The sequence below is a fragment of the Nomascus leucogenys genome, chromosome 4, assembly GCF_006542625.1.
Source record: "Nomascus leucogenys isolate Asia chromosome 4, Asia_NLE_v1, whole genome shotgun sequence".
NCBI lineage: Eukaryota > Metazoa > Chordata > Mammalia > Primates > Hylobatidae > Nomascus > Nomascus leucogenys.
Window position 1 is genome coordinate 20747995 of NC_044384.1, and position 19002 is coordinate 20766996.

A 19002-nucleotide genomic window follows, 5' to 3' on the forward strand; every position below is an offset into this window, starting at 1 on the left:
CACCAGGCACTGCAGTAGAATCACAACATTGGACCAACGCAACAGAGACAAACCACCCTTTTCAGCACTGATTCAATGAAGAAACCTAAGCCCAGCACAAATCTGGGCTCTTCAAGGCATGAGAGATATGACACTCCTCCCACTCCCACCACCCCAAGGGATCTATGTCTACGCTCTACCTGCCATGGATTCCAGGGACAGGGAGGGAACCCTGGGTCACAAGAAGGGACTTGAGATTGAGAGGACAAGGGAGAAGGTTCAGGGAGGCACTGGCCTGGGTCTGCAAGAAGCCAAGGCTTTGCCATCTGTAAGCTTCCAGGTATGGGAGCACCATGATGAGACAGCAGAACCCAATCTCCAAGCCAAAAGGAAGAGAGGGGCGATGAGCTAGACTCGCTGCAGCCATGGGCACTGGAAGCCGAGCTGGAAGGAAAAGTGCTTGTTTGTGACAGTGAGGGAGCTTAGTCTCTGGCTATGGGAATGTTTTTAATCTGAAATATTTTTGGCCAGGAAGTCCTGGTATATTCTCCCAAAGCAGACAGAGACAGGCAACAAGTCTCCTATTTTTCCTGTCTCAGCAACAGTACCAGCCCAGTGTCAAGGGAGCCTCTACCTTCTGGGCCCCTTAGAGATAAACAGGAAAAGCCAGGGAAGGAAATATCTTCCTTGGCCTCCAAAATAACAGCAGCCCTGGTAGGCAATGAACTACAAATGTCTGAAGTGTCTGTAAACATCTTAGTCACTGTGGTGTTCTTAAGCACCATGTTCTAACCCGTTATTGCCTGCATGCCTTGTAGGGTACTGACTTTTCAGAGATGAGTACCATATGTGCTGTACTTCATGTGCAAAGATACAGCTTGGTATCCACAGCTCAAGTGCTGTAAATGATTTTTTCTAACACGTTTAATGAGCCTGCACTGAACCACTCCCTTTCGGCCGGCAATTCTGGCCAAAGGCTTGCAACTGCCATGCGGCAAGGTAGAAGGTGCAAATCTATAGTAATAAAAAGTGGTGAGAGTAAGTAGCCACAGCCAGTCCTCAGCCAAACTGAGGTCTGAAGCAGCCTCAGCAACCCAGCAGGCCGTGGGAGACCGAATGCCGTGCGTTTCGATTAATTCCTTCCACGGTATTTACTGAGCTCTGACTCTAACTTGCTAGGCTCTCCATGCCCTTGAGAAGATTATAATCTGTTGAACAACGGCAGAAAAAAAAAGTATGGTGGAGGCGGCCACAGGTGCACAGAAGGGTGCACGGGGGTGTAGAGTGGGGATGGAGAGACCTACTGGCAACAACTAGCTCACAGGCAGGCAATGCACCAAGGAAAGGTATGTCCAGGCAAAAGGAACAGAAAGTAACAAAGTCAAGGAAGAATGTGGCACATGTCAGGAAACTGCAAGCAGCTCTGTATTGCTGGAACAAGAATAGGCAAGGGTCCAGGGGGAGGAGAGGTGGAAAAGGAGGCAGGGTAAGATCATGGAGGGCTCCAGGGCTGCTTATGACAGTCGCACTTCCAAGAGATGCTCTGGCAGCTGTGTAGGGTCTATCGGGGAAAGCTTTGTTATCTGGCAATGGGTTCTAATGATAAGGGGATTGGTTCTGTTGGGGACCCTCCACTGGGACCACCAGCTATTCCAACTCTAGGCCTACCAGCCCCTAAATCCTAGCAGACTTTCAGAAAGAAGCCCACTGACCTGGTTACTGGACTCAACACCTTTGCCTTACTATTACTTTAATAATTTCATTGCACATCCTTCGATGTGGGGTTTTTATACTTAATATCCAGTGGGATGTACATTAATATACTCTCATGCAGTGTCATGAGAAAACATGCACACCGTAACAATAATAAGAGTTAATAAAGCCACAGCTTTTTCCTCAGACCACATAACAGGACATACATAAATACACATTTATAGCCCTTCAAACTTGTTTATAGCAACCTCGGGTGAGTTTACAGAAAAATGCCTCCAACAGACAGACATCTGACCAAGCACCAACATGTCACACTAAAGAGCATATCTTCCTAAGAACCTGAAAAAACAAACAAACAAACAACAACAACAACAACAAAAACGCCTTTTCTGGCTATACATAAGATGTGGACTAATATTTTACAGTCTTATTTGTGTCACATTTTCAAAATAACGTGTTAGTCTTTCTTGAAAGGATTTATTTTTCTGTCCCTAATGGAAAAATAATCAGTAAATTTTAGAAATGGAATCTGGTCGCTTGTCATTTCATTTTCTTTCAATTTAGAGGGCAAACCTTATGGTTCCTTCTTTGTATCTTTCACTTTGTTTCAGTTCAGTGAAAATTGCCTGGTACTGGGGCAAGCTTGGGGCTTTCCAGATTCTTGTTCATGATCCAAAAATAAACAGGTTTGCTAAAACACATAATAGTTATAAAATACAATTTAGAAAATTATAAACACCAAGGCAAGTAATTTTAAGATAAACATTTTAAATGAAAGATAATTCCCAAAGTAAAAACTCATGGTTTTTCTAGCTATTCTTAAAAATATATAACTCCTAAGCTGAAATTATTCTCCAATCTCATCTTCCTGTTAGGCAGCTTTTATAAACTCTCCAGCATTAAGAGCAAAATCCCCTAAATAGCTTATCTCTCAGCTTAATCCCTTTACAGCAGAACTTCTCAAGGAGAAGAGAGAGGGTAGGAGAGTAGGAGGGAATGTATGTAAGTGTGAAGGTAACACAATTATCTAGAGAAATTTAAAAATAGACTTCACTCCTACCCAGGTCCTACCCACTTCTCCACATCCCAAACCCCCACAACCAGACTCAAAAAAACCCTGATTCTAATTGTGCTCTCTCCCTCGAGAGCCTCTGCTTTAAGATAACTCCTGGAGTCAAGAAGGGGCCTCTCTCTTGAGCATTTCTCCAGATTTCCGAGACTCTGCAGGAAGAGGCTCTGTCCCCCATAAGGCTCAGGCCCTGCTACAATCCATGCAGCCCCCAGATACCTCCCAGGCAACTGCTAAATTCAAGCCACTCTAAAACATTTCACAATTCTGTAGGAAGATTTGCCCAATTAATTAACAACACCATGGTGCTGTTAACAGCAACTGCAAGTAATTCCAGTAAAGCATCAGGCCCCAGCTAAGGAATGTAAAACCACGACACTCAGTCTTCCAAAACTACACACACATGTCCAGTTAACCATGGCATAACCAACTTTAACCAAGATTGAACACCTAAATGAAATGAAAATGACTAATCAAAAGCAGAAGTAAAAACTGGATGGAAAGACATACCTGCTAACTGTCCCACATCTATATTGAAAGATTCAAGGAGACTAAAATTAAGCAGCTTTTGAAATGTCAGCTTTCATTCTGTGCAAACTGCAGAGTCTGGGCTAGAAACCTGCCTCTGGCAGGCTGCAAAACCCCGGGGTAAGTTACTGAACCTTTCTCAGGCTTCATTTCCTCACCTAAAAGTGGGATTCGTAACTGCCTCCCCTCAGGAGCCTGCTGCAATGAGATAGTAAGTAGGGTAAGCCCTCAGACAGTGTTAGCCCCAGTATCCTTAACACCACACCTTCCAATTTAGCCACAAGCTACCAAAATCACCAAGAGTTCAATATGTATTTTAATATGCTCTGAACCAAAAATATTCAACATCCTTTTTACAACACATTTATAGCCTTACATTAAAAAAAGTTTTTATTAAATCAAGTGGAGGACTTCAGAAAACTACATATAGTAAACCATACTAATAAAATATCAAATAAACTAATAAAATATAAATTATAATAAAAATAAAATTAGTATTAAAAAATTATAGATTTATATAGTATAAGAAATATATATTATATATAAGATATATAGTATAGAAATATATAATTATATATAAGAAATATATAAAGTAAAAATATTTAGAATATAATAAAATTATAGGCCAGGTGTGATGGCTCACATCTGTAATCCTGGCACTTTGGGAGGCCGAGGCTGGAGGATGACTTGAGGCCAGGAGTTTGAGACAAGCCTGGGCAACAAAGAGAGACAACTCCCTCTGCCCCCAACTCCCTACAAAAAACTGAAAATCAATAAAAATTAGCCAGGCATGGTGGTGGTCATCTGTAGTCCCTGCTACTCAGGAGGCTGAGGTCAGCAGATTGCTCGTGACCAAGAATGTGAGGTTGCATTGAGCTATGATCACGCCACTGCACTCCAGCCTAGGCGACAGAGCGAGACTCCGTCTTAAAAAAAAAAAAAATGTGTGTGTATATATACAAACATATATATACACACACACACACACACACACTAACAAAATATCAATTCCAGTGGCCAAAACTAATGAAAAATAAGTTTCATAAAGTCAGCAGTGATATACATTTCTAGCATGAATATACAAACTCTTAATGTGCCTTTTAATCACATCTGACACAAATGCAGAATCAAGTGAGAAGCCATCATTCTGTAACAGTCAACCAGAGATAGAAGAGAACATGCGACTGATTTAAAGATATTTCTCCTAAAACCTTGAGATCACAAATAAGTTCTAAGCCAAAAAACATAGGAGAAACTGGTTTTTTAAAAAAATGTTTACCTGTTGCTAGGGTAACAGGATTTTGGCAGGAAGTCAAAGTCGCCATAGCTAAAAGATGAGTTTTAGAAGGATAAAAATCTATTATCTCCCTACATGTAGATTAAATAAGAGACTTTGTAGTAAGGCATGCCTAATGACAACAGGATGAACTCTAACAATAAAAGAATGAAAATGAAACCATCTGGCAATGAACTATGCAAACTAGACAGTATTTCAGTATTTTTATCCCCTTAACTAATGGCCATCACCACAGTACAGCACGAAGACAGGAACAACATGGAGATGTAACGTTTTATTTCACAAAGTTCTCTAAACAAGTTTCAGGGAGATTAAGGGGGAAAATTATGCCCTACCACACATTTCATACACATGGCTAGGTTCCAGGTTGTGTGGGTGAGCACTTTTTAAATTTCTTTTTTTTTTTTTTTTTTTTGAGACAGCGTCTCACTCTGTTGCCCACACTGGAGTGCAGTGACAGGACTGCAGCTCACTGCAGCCTCAAGCTCTGGGCTCTAGCGATCCTCCTGCCTCAGCCTCTGAAAGTGTTAGGATTACAGGTGTGAGCCACTGCACCCGGCCAGGTGGGCACTTAAAAAATTTATATACATATACATACACACACACACACTTTTTTTCTTTTAAATACTGTGCAAGTGACAGTCTCTGCAAAGCTCCACAGTGAATCTGACTCTAAGCATGGTGGTCCCAAACTAGGAAATGCAAGCTGATTGCCTTGCCATTCTTTTCAAAAGTAACAACAGCACACCTGTCTCAGTGGCTGTGGTCATCTCTCCACACTCTGATCCTTTCATTCTCCCACTTTCCTTCACTGCCACTGCTGTCTTTCACCTACATCTCTGAGTGAACTGAAAGTGAAATTCAGAATGGGAAAGGCTACAAAATAGCAAGTATCCAAATCGCCTGCACCCTATATGGAAAATGCAGATGAAATCTATGGACTTTTTTTTAAAGGCTTTAGGAACAGAAACATTAAGACATCCTAAAATCATTTATAATCAGGCTTTAAATTATATTGAACAGACTTACTAATGCTGTAAATCCAACACCCAGAGAGTTATGTCCCCTGCCTTCACCACCAAGAGTGAACGTTGGGTGGAGTCTTTAAACCAAGAGTGAACGCTGGGTGGAGTCTTTAAACAAATACACTTGAGATCAACCTTCCCCAAAACATAAACTCAACAAAGGTGTGTTGGTGCTATAGAAGTCACACAGTGAGGGCCACAGCAATGAGCATCAGCAGCAAGGGCAGGTGCACAGCAGATCCCAGGTGGTATGAGTGTTCCCGGCCCTGCCGCAACACTGGAATCACCTGGAAGCTTTAAGAATGCCAGGGCCGGCTGGGTACGGTGGCTCACGCCTGTAATCCCAACACTTTGGGAGGCCGAGGCGGGCGGATCACGAGGTCAGGAGATCGAGACCATCCTGGCTAACACGGTGAAAGTCAGTCTCTACTAAAAATACAAAAAATTAGCCGGGCGTGGTGGCGGGCACCTGTAGTCCCAGCTACTCGGGAGGCTGAGGCAGGAGAATCGCTTCAACCCAGAGTGGGAGCTTGCAGTGAGCCGAGATCGCGCCACTGTACTCCAGCCTGGGCGACAGAGCAAGACTCCATCTCAAAAAAAAAGAAAAAAAAGAATGCCAGGGCCAGGTCCCATCCCTAGTGATGCCAATTAGCTGGTCTGGGGAGCACAAGTGTGCTGGGCCATAGGCTCTCCAGGTGATTCTTGTGTGCAGCCACCGAGTCAGACTCACTGCTCTCCCTGCAGCCTTCCTGCTGACAAGGACTTCTTCCTAGAAGTTCTGTTTCGATCCACAAATTAGATTAACTGTGAAACCAAATGCTTTCTACAGAAACTTGGTTAGTCCATGGAATGACTTTTAGACTGTGACTGGTTTAAAATATCTACCTCACACTAGCAATGGCTACTACATAGATTACCACTGGTAGTTTACTTTCATTCCAGTGTCCAAGGAGAAAGGTCACATTGGCCCTAGAATCCTTTTTTTTTTTTTTTTTAGATAGAGTCTTGCTCTGTCATCCAGGCTGGAGTGCAGTGGCGCAATCTCGGCTCACCACAACCTACACCTCCCGGATTTAAACAAGTCTCCTGCCTCAGCCTCCCGAGTAGCTGGGACTATAGATGCCCGCCACCATGCCCAGCTAATTTTTGTATTTTTGGTAGAGGCGGGGTTTCACCATATTGGCCAGTCTGGTCTCAAAGTCCTGACCTCAAAGGATATACCCACCTCGGACTCCCAAAAGTGCTGGGATTACAGGCGTGACCCACCGTGCCCAGCTGACCCTAGAATCCTTTCTATTCCATTATTTTACAGATGAGCATTTGGCCACTACCTGAATAGTTCCAGCAACAGATAGGCAGACATTTCACTCACGCATGGCCCCAGCTGGTCTGGAATTATCACATGCCAGTCCTCACACAGAGGACATCTATCTGAAGACAGCTATCAAAGCTCCCTTTAGCCCCAACTTCCCTCTTCCTCCTGCCACTGTTTCTAGACTCAGCATTCTGCTTACCCTCCTCTGCTAGTTGTCAGCATCCATCTTAAATCAGTGCAATGGAACCTTTCCCCCCATTTAGATTCACTGTGGCCACCTTACTGCAGGTGACAAATACTACTTGTCATTCCCTCCCCTTTGCGGTACATGGGGGAATATATTTGGGGCTGCTCACATAATTCATTCTGGCCAATGACTTGTGTTGTGCATCACATCCAGAATAACGAGCGTGTAAAGACCAGGCAGGACTAGCCAGTCTTTTTTTCAGTGACACCTACGTTGAGACAAGGGGGCTGAAAGAAACAGCCTTGATCACTGAGTTACCAGCGGAAGGGATGACTGCCCCGGAGAAATGCAAACTCTGCACAGCAAACTCTGTATGTGCAAGAAATGAACTTTTATTGGATAAATCAATGGGCTTTGGGGGATTGTACTGCCACACAGACTAAGCCAGTAGTTCGCAAAGCATGGTCCCAAGATGAGCAGCATCAGCATCAGCCAGGGCTTGTCAGAAATGCAAATGATCGGGTTCCATCCCAGACCTGCTGAATCAGAAGCTGTGGGGTGGAGGCAGGCAACTAGCTGAACAAGCCTTCCAGTTAATTCTGATGCACACTCCAATTTTGGGAACCGCTAGCTAGATTACGGTGCCAACTCAAAGGAAGGGTGTTAGCTTTCCTTGGTATGAATGCTACCTCAGCAGCCACAAAGAAGGATGGGTTGTAGCAAGATAGTCAAATAAAGACAGAATACTTTTTCACAGAACTTCTTAGCTAAGCCTTACCTACCTCACATAATATCTGTGTACTTTTATTTTTTTAAGTGAAAAGCTCTGCATTTAAGATCTGCCTTGCAAAATCCCTCCTAGCTTCTCTTCCTATAATTAAGTCATTGATAGAAAGACTGAGGAAAATCTGATCCAAGATGGAAGCTTTCTCTCCAACAAGGCAATGAGCTATGAGTCAGCTATCCATGCAATATTTCACCCAGGCCCTCCTGCACTACACTGTACAGAACAGTATCAAAACAGACAGAATCTGTCAACAGTTTTGCTGAAACCCAGTTTCTGTCTAGAGGGTTATTCTACCTACCAACCGGTCCCTCTGTAAAGAAAAGGAGATCGATCTGCAATCACATGTTCTTAGTCTTCGCCTAGTTCTTTTCCCCAGTGCTCAGGCAGGAACCAGCTACTTCACCATCTGTTCTCTGAAATGGCTGTGCTCAGTAAGGTCAGACAGACTTTATCTGAAATCTTCCAAATCTGCCCAACCTTCTCCTTTCACACAAGCAGGGTATCTGGCCACAGCTCATTCTCCATGACATGCATATATTTGCAATCTCCTCTCACCCCATGTAAAGATGGAAAAGTGGCCCAGTACAATGGCTCACACCTGTAATCCCAACACTTTGGGAGGCCAAGATGAGAGGATTACTTGAGCTCAGGAGTTCAAGACCAGCCTGGGCATCAGAAGGCATCTCTACCAAAAAATTTTTTTAAATTAGTCAAGCAGGCCGGGCGCAGTGACTCATGCCTGTAATCCCACTTGAGGTCAGGAGTTCAAGACCAGCCTGGCCAACAGGGTGAAACTCTGTCTCTACTAAAGATACAAAAATTAGCTGGGCGTGGTGGCACGCACCTGTAATCCCAGCTACTTAGGAGGCTGAGGCAGGAGAATCACTTGAACCTGGGAGGTGGAGGTCGCAGTGAGCCAAGATCGTGACACTGCACTCCAGTGTGGGTGACAGTGAGACCCTGTCTCAAAAAAAGAAAAAAAAAAAAGAAAAATCTACTTAGAAGTGGTAAATGTTTAACGTCTCTGTATGAAGAACCTTCCATTTTGGTGAGCTTCTTTCTAGCAAAATTTAATTTTAAAAAAATCTATAGTGTTCAGAGAGGAAATACAGTATAGAAAATATCTATTACGTACTGTGCTACATGCTCTCATTTTATTTAATTTCAAAAGACTCTTAGGTGGTAAATATTTCCATTTTAGACCTATGCAAACTGAAGCTGATGCTGGAAGATGGTGGTTGTTAATTATTTTTTCACAAAGTCACACTGGTAGTTGTGGTGCCAGAATATACACCCAAGTCTCCCAGGCTCTTCCCAAGTTACAGACACAGGACTGGACCACATCTATCTACATCATGAAGAATCTTGAGGCCGGGTGCACTGGCTCATGCCTATAATCCCAGCACTTTGGGAGGCCAAGGTAGACAGGTCACTTGAGCCCAGGAGTTCAACTGGGTGACACAGTGAAACACTGTCTCTACTAAAAACACAAAAATTAGCTGGGTGTGGTGGCGCACACCTGTAGTCCCAGCTACTCGGGAGGACTGCTTAAGCTTGGGAAGCGGGGGTTGCAGTGAGCCAAGATCACCCTACTGCACTTTAGCTTGGGCGACAGAGTGAGACCTTGTCAAAAAACAAAAACAAAAACAAAACAAAACAAAAAAACAAATGAGAGAATGATTACAATTATCACAGATTGTGTCGTAATTTTCTAGATTTGAACAGGTACATATAACATGTAACTTCTTTTTAATTTTAATACTGGCTCACATAATTACAGAATGTTTGATCTCTAAGAATGACCTCAGATATTATCTCATTCAAAGGATCTTAGTTTGGTTCCTAAAAGGCCTTCTAGAACAACAAAAAAGAAGAGCAAGAGATCCATCACCTGCCTAAAATTGTATGTAAAACTCTGTGCATTTGTACATGGATCTGAGGAAAGGCTCAAGGCTGGGATGAGATCATCAGGTTAATGTGACACTGACACGCCCGTCCTCCTGATTTTATAGTTGAGAATATAGAGACTACAAAGGTGGTGGGATTCTGTGGTTAGAAAGCTAGTTAGGTACCTGAACCTAGGCTGCAACTTGTGTGTGTCTGTGACTAACACAAAGCCCCTTCCCATATGTGCAAGTAACAATCCAAAGAGAACTGCTTCAATCAGTGACTCCAGAGATACTCTGCAAGGCACAATGCTGTAAACCATAGAAGACTGTAATAATAAAATGGACATACAACTTGCCCTCAAAGACTTTACCATTTACAAGGACAGCTAAAATTCGGCCATAACAAAACAGTAATACCAAGTTTAGGAAGCCAATAAAAATTAGACAATACATAAGCATTTGAGAAAAAACTTTAAAAAGAGAAATTGATCAGTTTTTTTACTGCTTTCTGTATACAGAATTTGTAACAAGAACTTCTTAAAATGCTGCTGCTTTAACTGTTTTTCTTTTTTAAATAGCTAAAGCAGTAATTCAGCAAATTGTAGGTTTTAAGATGATTACGCCTTTAATAAATATGTACTGAATATCTGTCAATTTTTTTTAAAGTATTTTGACGATATCAGATTACGACGAATAACTGGAAAAAAGTTAAAAACCACTGCAAGTGGATACTGACAATTCATTTTTTAAAAAGAGCATCAGAGACACAGAAAAGCTACTGAATAACTAGCAGAGCCAGAATTAGGTTTTTTGTTTTGTTTTGTTTTGTTTTGTTTTTTTTTTGACACATTGTCTCGCTCTGTTGCCTAGGCTGGAATGCAGTGGCACAATCTTGGCTCACTACAACCTCCGCCTCCTGGGTTTAAGCAATTCTCGTGCCTCAGCCTCCCAAGTAGTTGGGATTACAAGGCGCCTGCCACCATGCCCAGCTCATTTTTGTACTTTTAGTAGAGATGGGGTTTCGTCACGTTGGCCAGGCTGGTCTCGAACTCCTGACCTCAAGTGATCCACCTGCATTGGCCTCCCAAAGTGCTGGGATTACAGACGTGAGCCACCATGCCTGGCCAGTTCTGAATGCTAAAAACAAAGCTACTGAATATCTTTACTTAATAAATGGAACTGTATACAGAATATTTATTTTTAGTAAAGTTCTTCTGGATGGGAACTGAGAAGGGGAAGAAAGGTCAAAAACAATTAATGAAACCAAAATGGCCATCTAAAATAAGTAGCAGTGAATTATAATGTTTTGACATAAATTTTTAACTTATGCCAGTTAAATTTACTCCTAACCTGAAATATTTACTCCAAATCTTATCAAAATAATAATCATACTAGAAGCAGTAACACTAAGGTAATGACTGTACTGTGGTTGGCAGAATACGTTCAGGTTATTCCCCAAGTTATTTTATTTCTATATATATGTATTTTAAGTCATAATTATGATACTAAAATCAAGTATACATTCAAAGTTCACTGGTTCAGAACACTGACATATTTATCATAATGCATAGTAATATTTCATTGGGTAATCCAATAAATTTGGATCTTTCCAATAACTTCTGGGCTGGTGGAAGTAAAAATGTATTCTCTCCCGAGACCTTTAGCCGAATACAATTTTTGATCTCTTATATGTGTATAGCGTATTTCATATTGATATCTCATCTTAAACCCATAAGGATTAGAGAATACTTATCACCTCATATATAGTTCTCTAGGTACTTACAACACAGGACACTGGAAGATCACTAAACACGTACCCATTTTAAAGAAGAGGAGGTTAAGTCTAAGGGGAGTTAGAGGTCTTCCAAATCAGAACTCATTCTTGGTCTATTAATTCAAGAAATACTTTTCAACTAACTGGAGACACAGATTTGGGTGCTATCTGTATATATACTGTACACGAGAAGCAAAGTTGTAAGAGTGGTTGAATTTTCCCAAGAGAAAGTTAATGTTTCTAGGACAGAAACCTGATGGGTGTTCTGGTAATGGTGAGAGAACCCAGGAGAGAGTGGTATTCCACAGTAAGGGTAGAAAATGCTTTTAGAAAGAATTGCTAATTGTGTGAAATACTGCTATGGGGTGAGTGGAGGTAAAGACAGGAACATGTCCAACAGACTTAACAACAAAGGGGTCACCAGAGAACTGGGTTCAGTGATAAGGTGGCAAGCCCAGGGTAAATAGGAAGGAAAGATATAGACAGCAAGGTGCTCGCCTGGTTGTCTGAAGGAAGGCGGAGAAAAGACAGCACAGGGGCTTTGAATTTTGGGTGACTTAAGTTTTCTAGGAAAGGAGAAATGAATGGAGATAGACACAAGATGCTTGTAGGGGGGTGTTTGGAAATGGGTGCTCCAGTGTGATTCGGCATGGTGGAACTCTCGCACTCAACATCATTCATTTCACTAGCTTATGAAGACGCTCCTCCCCTCTCCTCACCCACTCATCTCCTTCATTCTCTCAGGAGGCTGAGGAAACAGGATTGAAACTACAATCTAATCTGATGTGCCTCGTTCCAAAGCCAGGGCCTCAACTCCTTCAAAGCCAATCCTAAAATCATACTAAGCCAGACATTTCCATTCGGATGAACATCTCCATCAAAACCAAGGGCACATGCGTGCACACACATCCAATTCAGAGTGGGCTCTCTGCTGCAGGTCCTGAGCAAAGGCTTTCAATCAGTGGTACATTTCATCCCACCAACCTTTTTTGAAACCATCTCCTCCTCTTATATCCTAGATCTAATCATTATCTCATATGTAAGATAAAGATAGTTTTTTAAAAAAGGAAAAGAGTTCTGAAATGTTACAAGATAGTTACAGAAATCTCACGAAATGAAAGGACTGGACTACCGGATGATGACGAAGGCCAGCTCCTGTTTGACTCTTCTGCAATCTGGTATGGGTGCCAAGTGAAGACTCCCTAGAACCACCACATCAGACTCTGACAGCACCCTGGCAGTGTATTTATACCATAGATTATTAAAGTATTGCTCCTTAAAAACTACCCAGTATTTACAATGAACACTGTACAATGCTAGTAGGAAAGCCTGAGACTAAATGATTAAATAAGCAATGTGCCACTAAAGCCGAATATATTCTGTAAGTAACTACTTTTTATATCAAGACACACTGTAGTGCGACCAAATACAATAAAAACATCTTTTTGCAATTTGTGAATATTGTGATCCAGCCATGTTCACAGGCCATTTGGGATAATCACAAAGTAAAACATATCAGTTTCATGAGCAGCTCAAACAAATAGTACAAATAAATGAGATTACAGAATAGTTCTTAGCACATTTAATGAACAAACTTCTCAAAGATGTAGTGTATACTAACTACAAAACAATTCCTATGTACTCTCTATATAGTCTCACTACGGATGACTATTTTGTTCTATTGGCTTAAGTTAAAGCAGTCAGATGACTTTCTTTAAAAACATCGTGTATTTGAACCCACTAATCAATCTCAGTATTAGGACTACAAATGAGACAAGCTGGTAGCTGGTATTATGTTCCTCATGATGAAATACAAAAAGAATACAGCACCTATGACATATTCTTTGGTTGTTTCTTAGTTTTGAGACAGGGTCTCGCTCTATCGCCCAGGCTAGAGTGCAGTGGCATGATCATGGTTCACTACACCCTGGAACTCCTGGGCTCAAGTAATCCTCCTGCCTCCCCTCCCAATGTGCTGGGATTATGGGCATTGAGCCACCATGCCCAGCTGACAAGGGCTTACCTAAAAAATTCAAATCTAATCAATATTCCAGGAATATGAGATAAAGAGGAACAAGTTAAACAGTGTCAAAAAGTAGCAAATTCCAGCTGGACACAGTGGCTCACACCTGTAATCCAGCACTTTGGGAGGCCAAAGTGGGTGGATTGCCTGAGGCCAGGAGTTCGAGACCAGCCCGGCCAACATGGTAAAATCCCATCTTTACCAAAAATACTAAAAAATTAGCTAAGCGTGGTGGTGCACATCTGTAATCCCAGCTACTTGGGAGGCTGACGCACAGGAATTGCTTGAACCCAGGAGGCAGAGGTTGCAGTGAGCCGAGATCACGCCACTGCATTTCAGCCTGGACGACAGAGTGAGACTCTTTCTCAAAAAAAAGTAGCAAATTCCATGTTGGTTCCTAGTGTCAACAAGTTAAAAAAAAAAAAAGTATCAATTACCCAAATCTAGTAAAGTGAGGGACAACCTATATATATAGGACAAACAATCCAATTTTTCTAACAAATCAACTGTACATTAAAAAATAAAATGGAAGGAGGACTACGTAAAATAAAGAATTACACAACAACCAAATGTAATATATGGACTTTTTGGATCCTGACCATAACAAACCAACTTTGAGACAATCAGGAAATGTGAATACAGCCTAATATTGTATTTAATACAGTATTAGATAATACTGAAAAATAATTTTGCTAATGTTATTAGGTCTAATAATAAGTATTTTTTAAACTCCTTATCAGTTGGAGACATATACTTACTATTTAAAAGAGAAAGGATATACATATGTGACTCAGATTTTTCAGTGATTTTGAGTTACAGAGCTTCTACTGGAAGTTAAAGGATGTGGTTCCTCTTCCCACTACCAAACTCAAGGAAGCATCATGTAAGTCATACAAATGCTACTGGCAATGTTCAACATTTCCACTGTCTTTCTCTGCTCCTTTCTTCCTTGGCTGGCACAGGGATAGAGGTAAATTCAAATGCCTTTAACCTTGGTTTACTATTTTCTCTTTCCTAAGCTATAAATATGAATGTGGTAGGTAACTTACCACATTCATGCACACCAGTCTGAAGGAGTGCATGTGAAGGCAATGACCAGGAAAACTGAAGACTGAAGGATTTGGAAAGGTCTGTTTTACAGAAAAAGAAGTGAGGCAGAGAGACACCAAGTGATAATTTTAAGGTCACACCACTGATTACTGATAGAGCCAAGCCAAGAGCCCGCATCTTGGAAGCTTGCCAGTCCAGTGCCCTCTCTTGCACTCACCCAGAGCAGCTTTCATTCTTTACTGACCTTCCCGTGCTCCTTCCTCACGTGGGATATGTACACATCTCTCTGCATGAACAGGCGGTCACACTCCCAACACGTCCACCCGGGACTGGCCACTTTCTTGGTTTCCATTGATTTTTTCACAGGAGATGGAGATTTCTTTTCCAATTTCTCTTTCCCATTCATGGATTTGGTGTCCTCTTTGTTCTGATTTGCTGAATTTTGAGTTGCAGGCTTAATGCTCAAAGGCAAGTTTATACCCAAGTTTGGAGGCCCTTCAATACTTTTCAATGTTCCATGCATAGACTACATTATAAAAAGAGAAGAAATATCTATCACAAATCACAACACTAAAAGAAGGCACAAGTATGCTATCTTAATACGTGGTACACATTTCAACACCATTTTATATTCATTCAGAAATATTTCTTAATATATAAAGAAAAAACCTAAGCTAAATATACATTTCAAGAGATAAAAGTCTGCTATGTTGTGCATTTCTCTTTCCAAATGCTTTTCAAAGGCCTATATATTTGTACCATTTTAAAATTCTTTAAAGAAAGACCTCTGTATTGAACACAAATTAATCCTGGTACTTTATCCTCCTGTAACATCCCAGAGTGAGGTCTCTCTACAACAAACCATTTCAGAACAACTCTCTCCTTTCCCATCAGCCTGGAAATGTTTAAATAGGCTAATACATTATTAGGAATTGAACTAGAACAAACTGACTTGAGCAAACATCTAAGATCAATATGTTAGTAAATAGCAAGCCTTTTTCTTTTCATGCCTTTCACATTCTTGGAATACCTGTAACAGTCTGGGTTTTTTCTGGTTTTGTCAGTAATTTTCATCTCCTTACATCCTATCCCAACCCATCTTTTCTTACTGATGGCAGCCAGGCTTGAGAACTACACACATTAGATACTCATGTCTTTTTAAATTGCTTAGCTAACTATTATCATTAACATAATAGCCACAACAGCCATCTTCAACTTAAACTCACTGGATTTCAAATTTGAAAAGGGTAAAATTAATGCAATTTGATTCTAAAGACCAGCTCACTTTGGTTTTTGTTTTGCATTCTAAAAGCATGGAATAAAAACAGCGGGGTGGGATGTATGCAGTCGCTCACGCCTATAATTGCAACACTTCGTGAGGCCAAGGCAGGAGGATCACTTGAAGCCTAGAGTTTGAGACCAGTCTGGACAACACAGAGACCCCACCTCTACAAAAAGATTAATAAATTAGTCGGGCATAGTGGTGCATGCCTGAAGTCCCAGTTACTCAGAAGGCTGAGGTAAGAGGATTGCTTGAGCCCAGGAGTTCAAGGTTACAGTGAGCTACAATCACGCCACTGCACTCTAGCCTGGGCAACAGAGCAAGACCCTGTCTCAAAAAATAAAAACAAAAACAAAAAAAGAGGGTGGAGGAGAGCAAAAAATAAAATCTTTGCATTCCTGAATCTACAGAAAGACAACATGAAAAATCTTTCCTAAAAGGCTTTCACACATCCGAGTTCCCCTGGGTCACAGAGACTCACGCTGATAGACCTCAGCTCCACATTCCTTCTTGGATGTTTAAGAAAGAAGCCATTCCTTCAGGACACTCTCCATCACACTTTCTCAAGGCAAGGGCTTCTCTAAACAGTGCCAAGAACTAGCTAACCTTCTTCAACATCAATTTTCCCCAGAGGGAAACAGGGGTTCTATCATTTTCTCATTGGCCGAAGTCACGAGGTCTACCCAAACAGGCAACAATGAAAGTGGCCCATAAAAGGGTGCTGAGGTGGGCCACGCACAGTGGCTCACGCCTGTAATCCCAGCACTTTGGGAGGCCAAGGCAGGTGGATCACGAGGTCAGGAGATCGAGACCAACCTGGCTAACACGGTGAAACCCCGTCTCTACTAAAAATACAAAAAATTAGCCGTGCATGGTGGCAGATGCCTGTAGTCCCAGCTACTTGGGAGACTGAGGCAGGAGAATGGCGTGAACCCGGGAGCGGAGCTTGCAGTGAGCGGAGATCTCCCCACTGCACTCCAGCCTGGGTGACAGAGCAAAACTCCATCTCAAAAAAAAAAAAAAAAAAAAAAAAAAGTTGGGGGGGGGGTGGGGGGGTGGCGGAGGGGTGGGAGGGCGGGGGCTGAGGTGATTTTCTAACCATGTTCTTTGCAAAGAGAAAATATGGAGCAAGACATGATTTCTTGATAGCCAAAAGCTATGCCTTGCTTCATGGCCACCACACAGGGCAGAAGGCTTCTGTGTTTCATTGCTCTTTTTCAAAAGAGAAGCTAAGTTTTTCCATTTTTAACTATTTAAAACCTAAAGAAAACAAAACCTAAAACCCTCTAGCAACTTTTCATAAATTTCTAGGCAAATGCATTTTTACTAACTGATAAGCTGAAGAAAGGATAAAGTATTAAAGTATTCTTCTGTAAGATAACCTTAAAGTGCTACAGAAATTACGGAAAAGAAGCAACGAGTTACACTCTAAGTAAAATTAAGACTATTAAGGCCAAGTGCAGTGGCTCAGGCCTGTAAATCCCAGCACTTCAGAAGGCCAAGGCAGGAGGATCACTTGAACCCAGGAGTTCGAGACCAACCTGGGCAACATAGTGAAACCCTGTCTCTGCAAAAAATACAAAATACAAAAATTGGCCAGGCGTGGTGGCACATGCCTGTAGTCTCAGCTATTTGGGGTGCTGAGGTTGGAGGATCACCTAAGCCCAGGACGTGGTGGCTGCCTTGAGCCCTGATATGCCACTGCACTCCAACCTGGGCGACAGAGTGAGACCTTATCTCAAAAGAAAAAAAAAAAGACTCTGAAAAGCAAATGTCAGCTGGCAATGGTGGCTCACACCTATAATTTCAGCGATCTGGAAGGTCAAGGTGGGAAAACCACTTGAGACCAGAGGTTCAGCCTGGGCAACATAGCAAGCCTCATTCATTCATTCATATTGTCATTTTTAAATAAAGAAACAACTTATTTCTTTTCAAATTGATTTTTCCTTAGCTCCTATAACAATAATTAATTTGAATGAATGTTGGTAACTTGAAAGTTTAAATATAAATGTCAACATGGAGGTCCTACAATGTAAGTTTATATTTTGGTAGGAGAAGAAAATGACACAAATTGGATTAAAGTGGGCAAATAAAAGCCCATCTTTAAGTGAATATGTATGTGGAGAAAACTTGTGCCTGTTCCACTTCCTCTTCCTTCCTCATGAAAAACTGCATAGCCCAGGCACAGGCAATGTAAATAAATAACAAGAGCTAAACAGATTATCTTAAAAATTAAAAAAAAAACAAAACAGTATGCCCCTAAAACTATGCTTACCCAACCCCAAACATATAAATGCAGGATAATATTTTTAAATGCATAGAACTTATGTGAAATGAGAACATAAGTGATTATTCCCACTGTTTTTGTATCATGTAGTCTTGCATAGGTTCAGGTGAATAAAAACAATTATTTCCTCCTTGTGGCCACAGGATTTTACCACTCCTCTTCAGTTTCTATTTCTTGGAACCTTGTATTCATCCAAATTCACTATTAACACAAGGAAGACCCTAACCACAAAGTTGATGATCCGATTTCCAGATGCAAAGATGAGTTCCAGAAACCAAATACCTTAAAAGCCTCTTAAGAAGCAACCGTTCTTTTCTTTGTTGTTGGCACACATATAGTAAATTAAAATATTTTGGTCTAATTCCAACGTCCCTAAATTTTTATTAGCAGTTTTAAATTCTTCCTGATGTTTCATTAAATAGATATTTACTGTCAAAATAATTATGTAATTTTAGCTAAAACAGTTAAAGTATCTTAAGAGGGTTTTACTGTACTTCAAATGAGAATGATGAAATGCATCTCCCATGCATTTTATTCACCCAAGTAATGCCATAACCACCACTATCTTCACCTTGCCTGGAAGAAGAGAATCTCCAAGATGTTCATTTGCATTAAGCAATTACTCTATATGAACTCACATATGTTCAATACAGGAAATGTCAAGGATTCATAATCCAGGCATTTAGCCGACATGAGACTAGAATAATTCAGGGACTTTATTTGCACTTCAAACTGACCTTTTTTGTATAATTTTTTGTTTGTTTGTTTGTTTGTTTCTGAGACAGAGTCTTGCTCTG

General features: G+C 41.2%; 1 protein-coding gene across 21 annotated transcripts in view; it reads right to left on the reverse strand.

Moving 5' to 3' along the window:
- ZNF532 (zinc finger protein 532) overlaps nt 1–19002 on the reverse strand; it is a 123471-nt gene that overhangs the window by 17664 nt on the left and 86805 nt on the right. For all 21 annotated transcript variants that reach the window (XM_030810335.1, XM_030810337.1, XM_030810334.1 and 18 more), the window contains one exon: nt 14881–15162. In XM_030810335.1, the coding sequence (XP_030666195.1) occupies nt 14881–15162 (282 nt within the window). The remainder of the gene's footprint in view (nt 1–14880; nt 15163–19002) is intronic.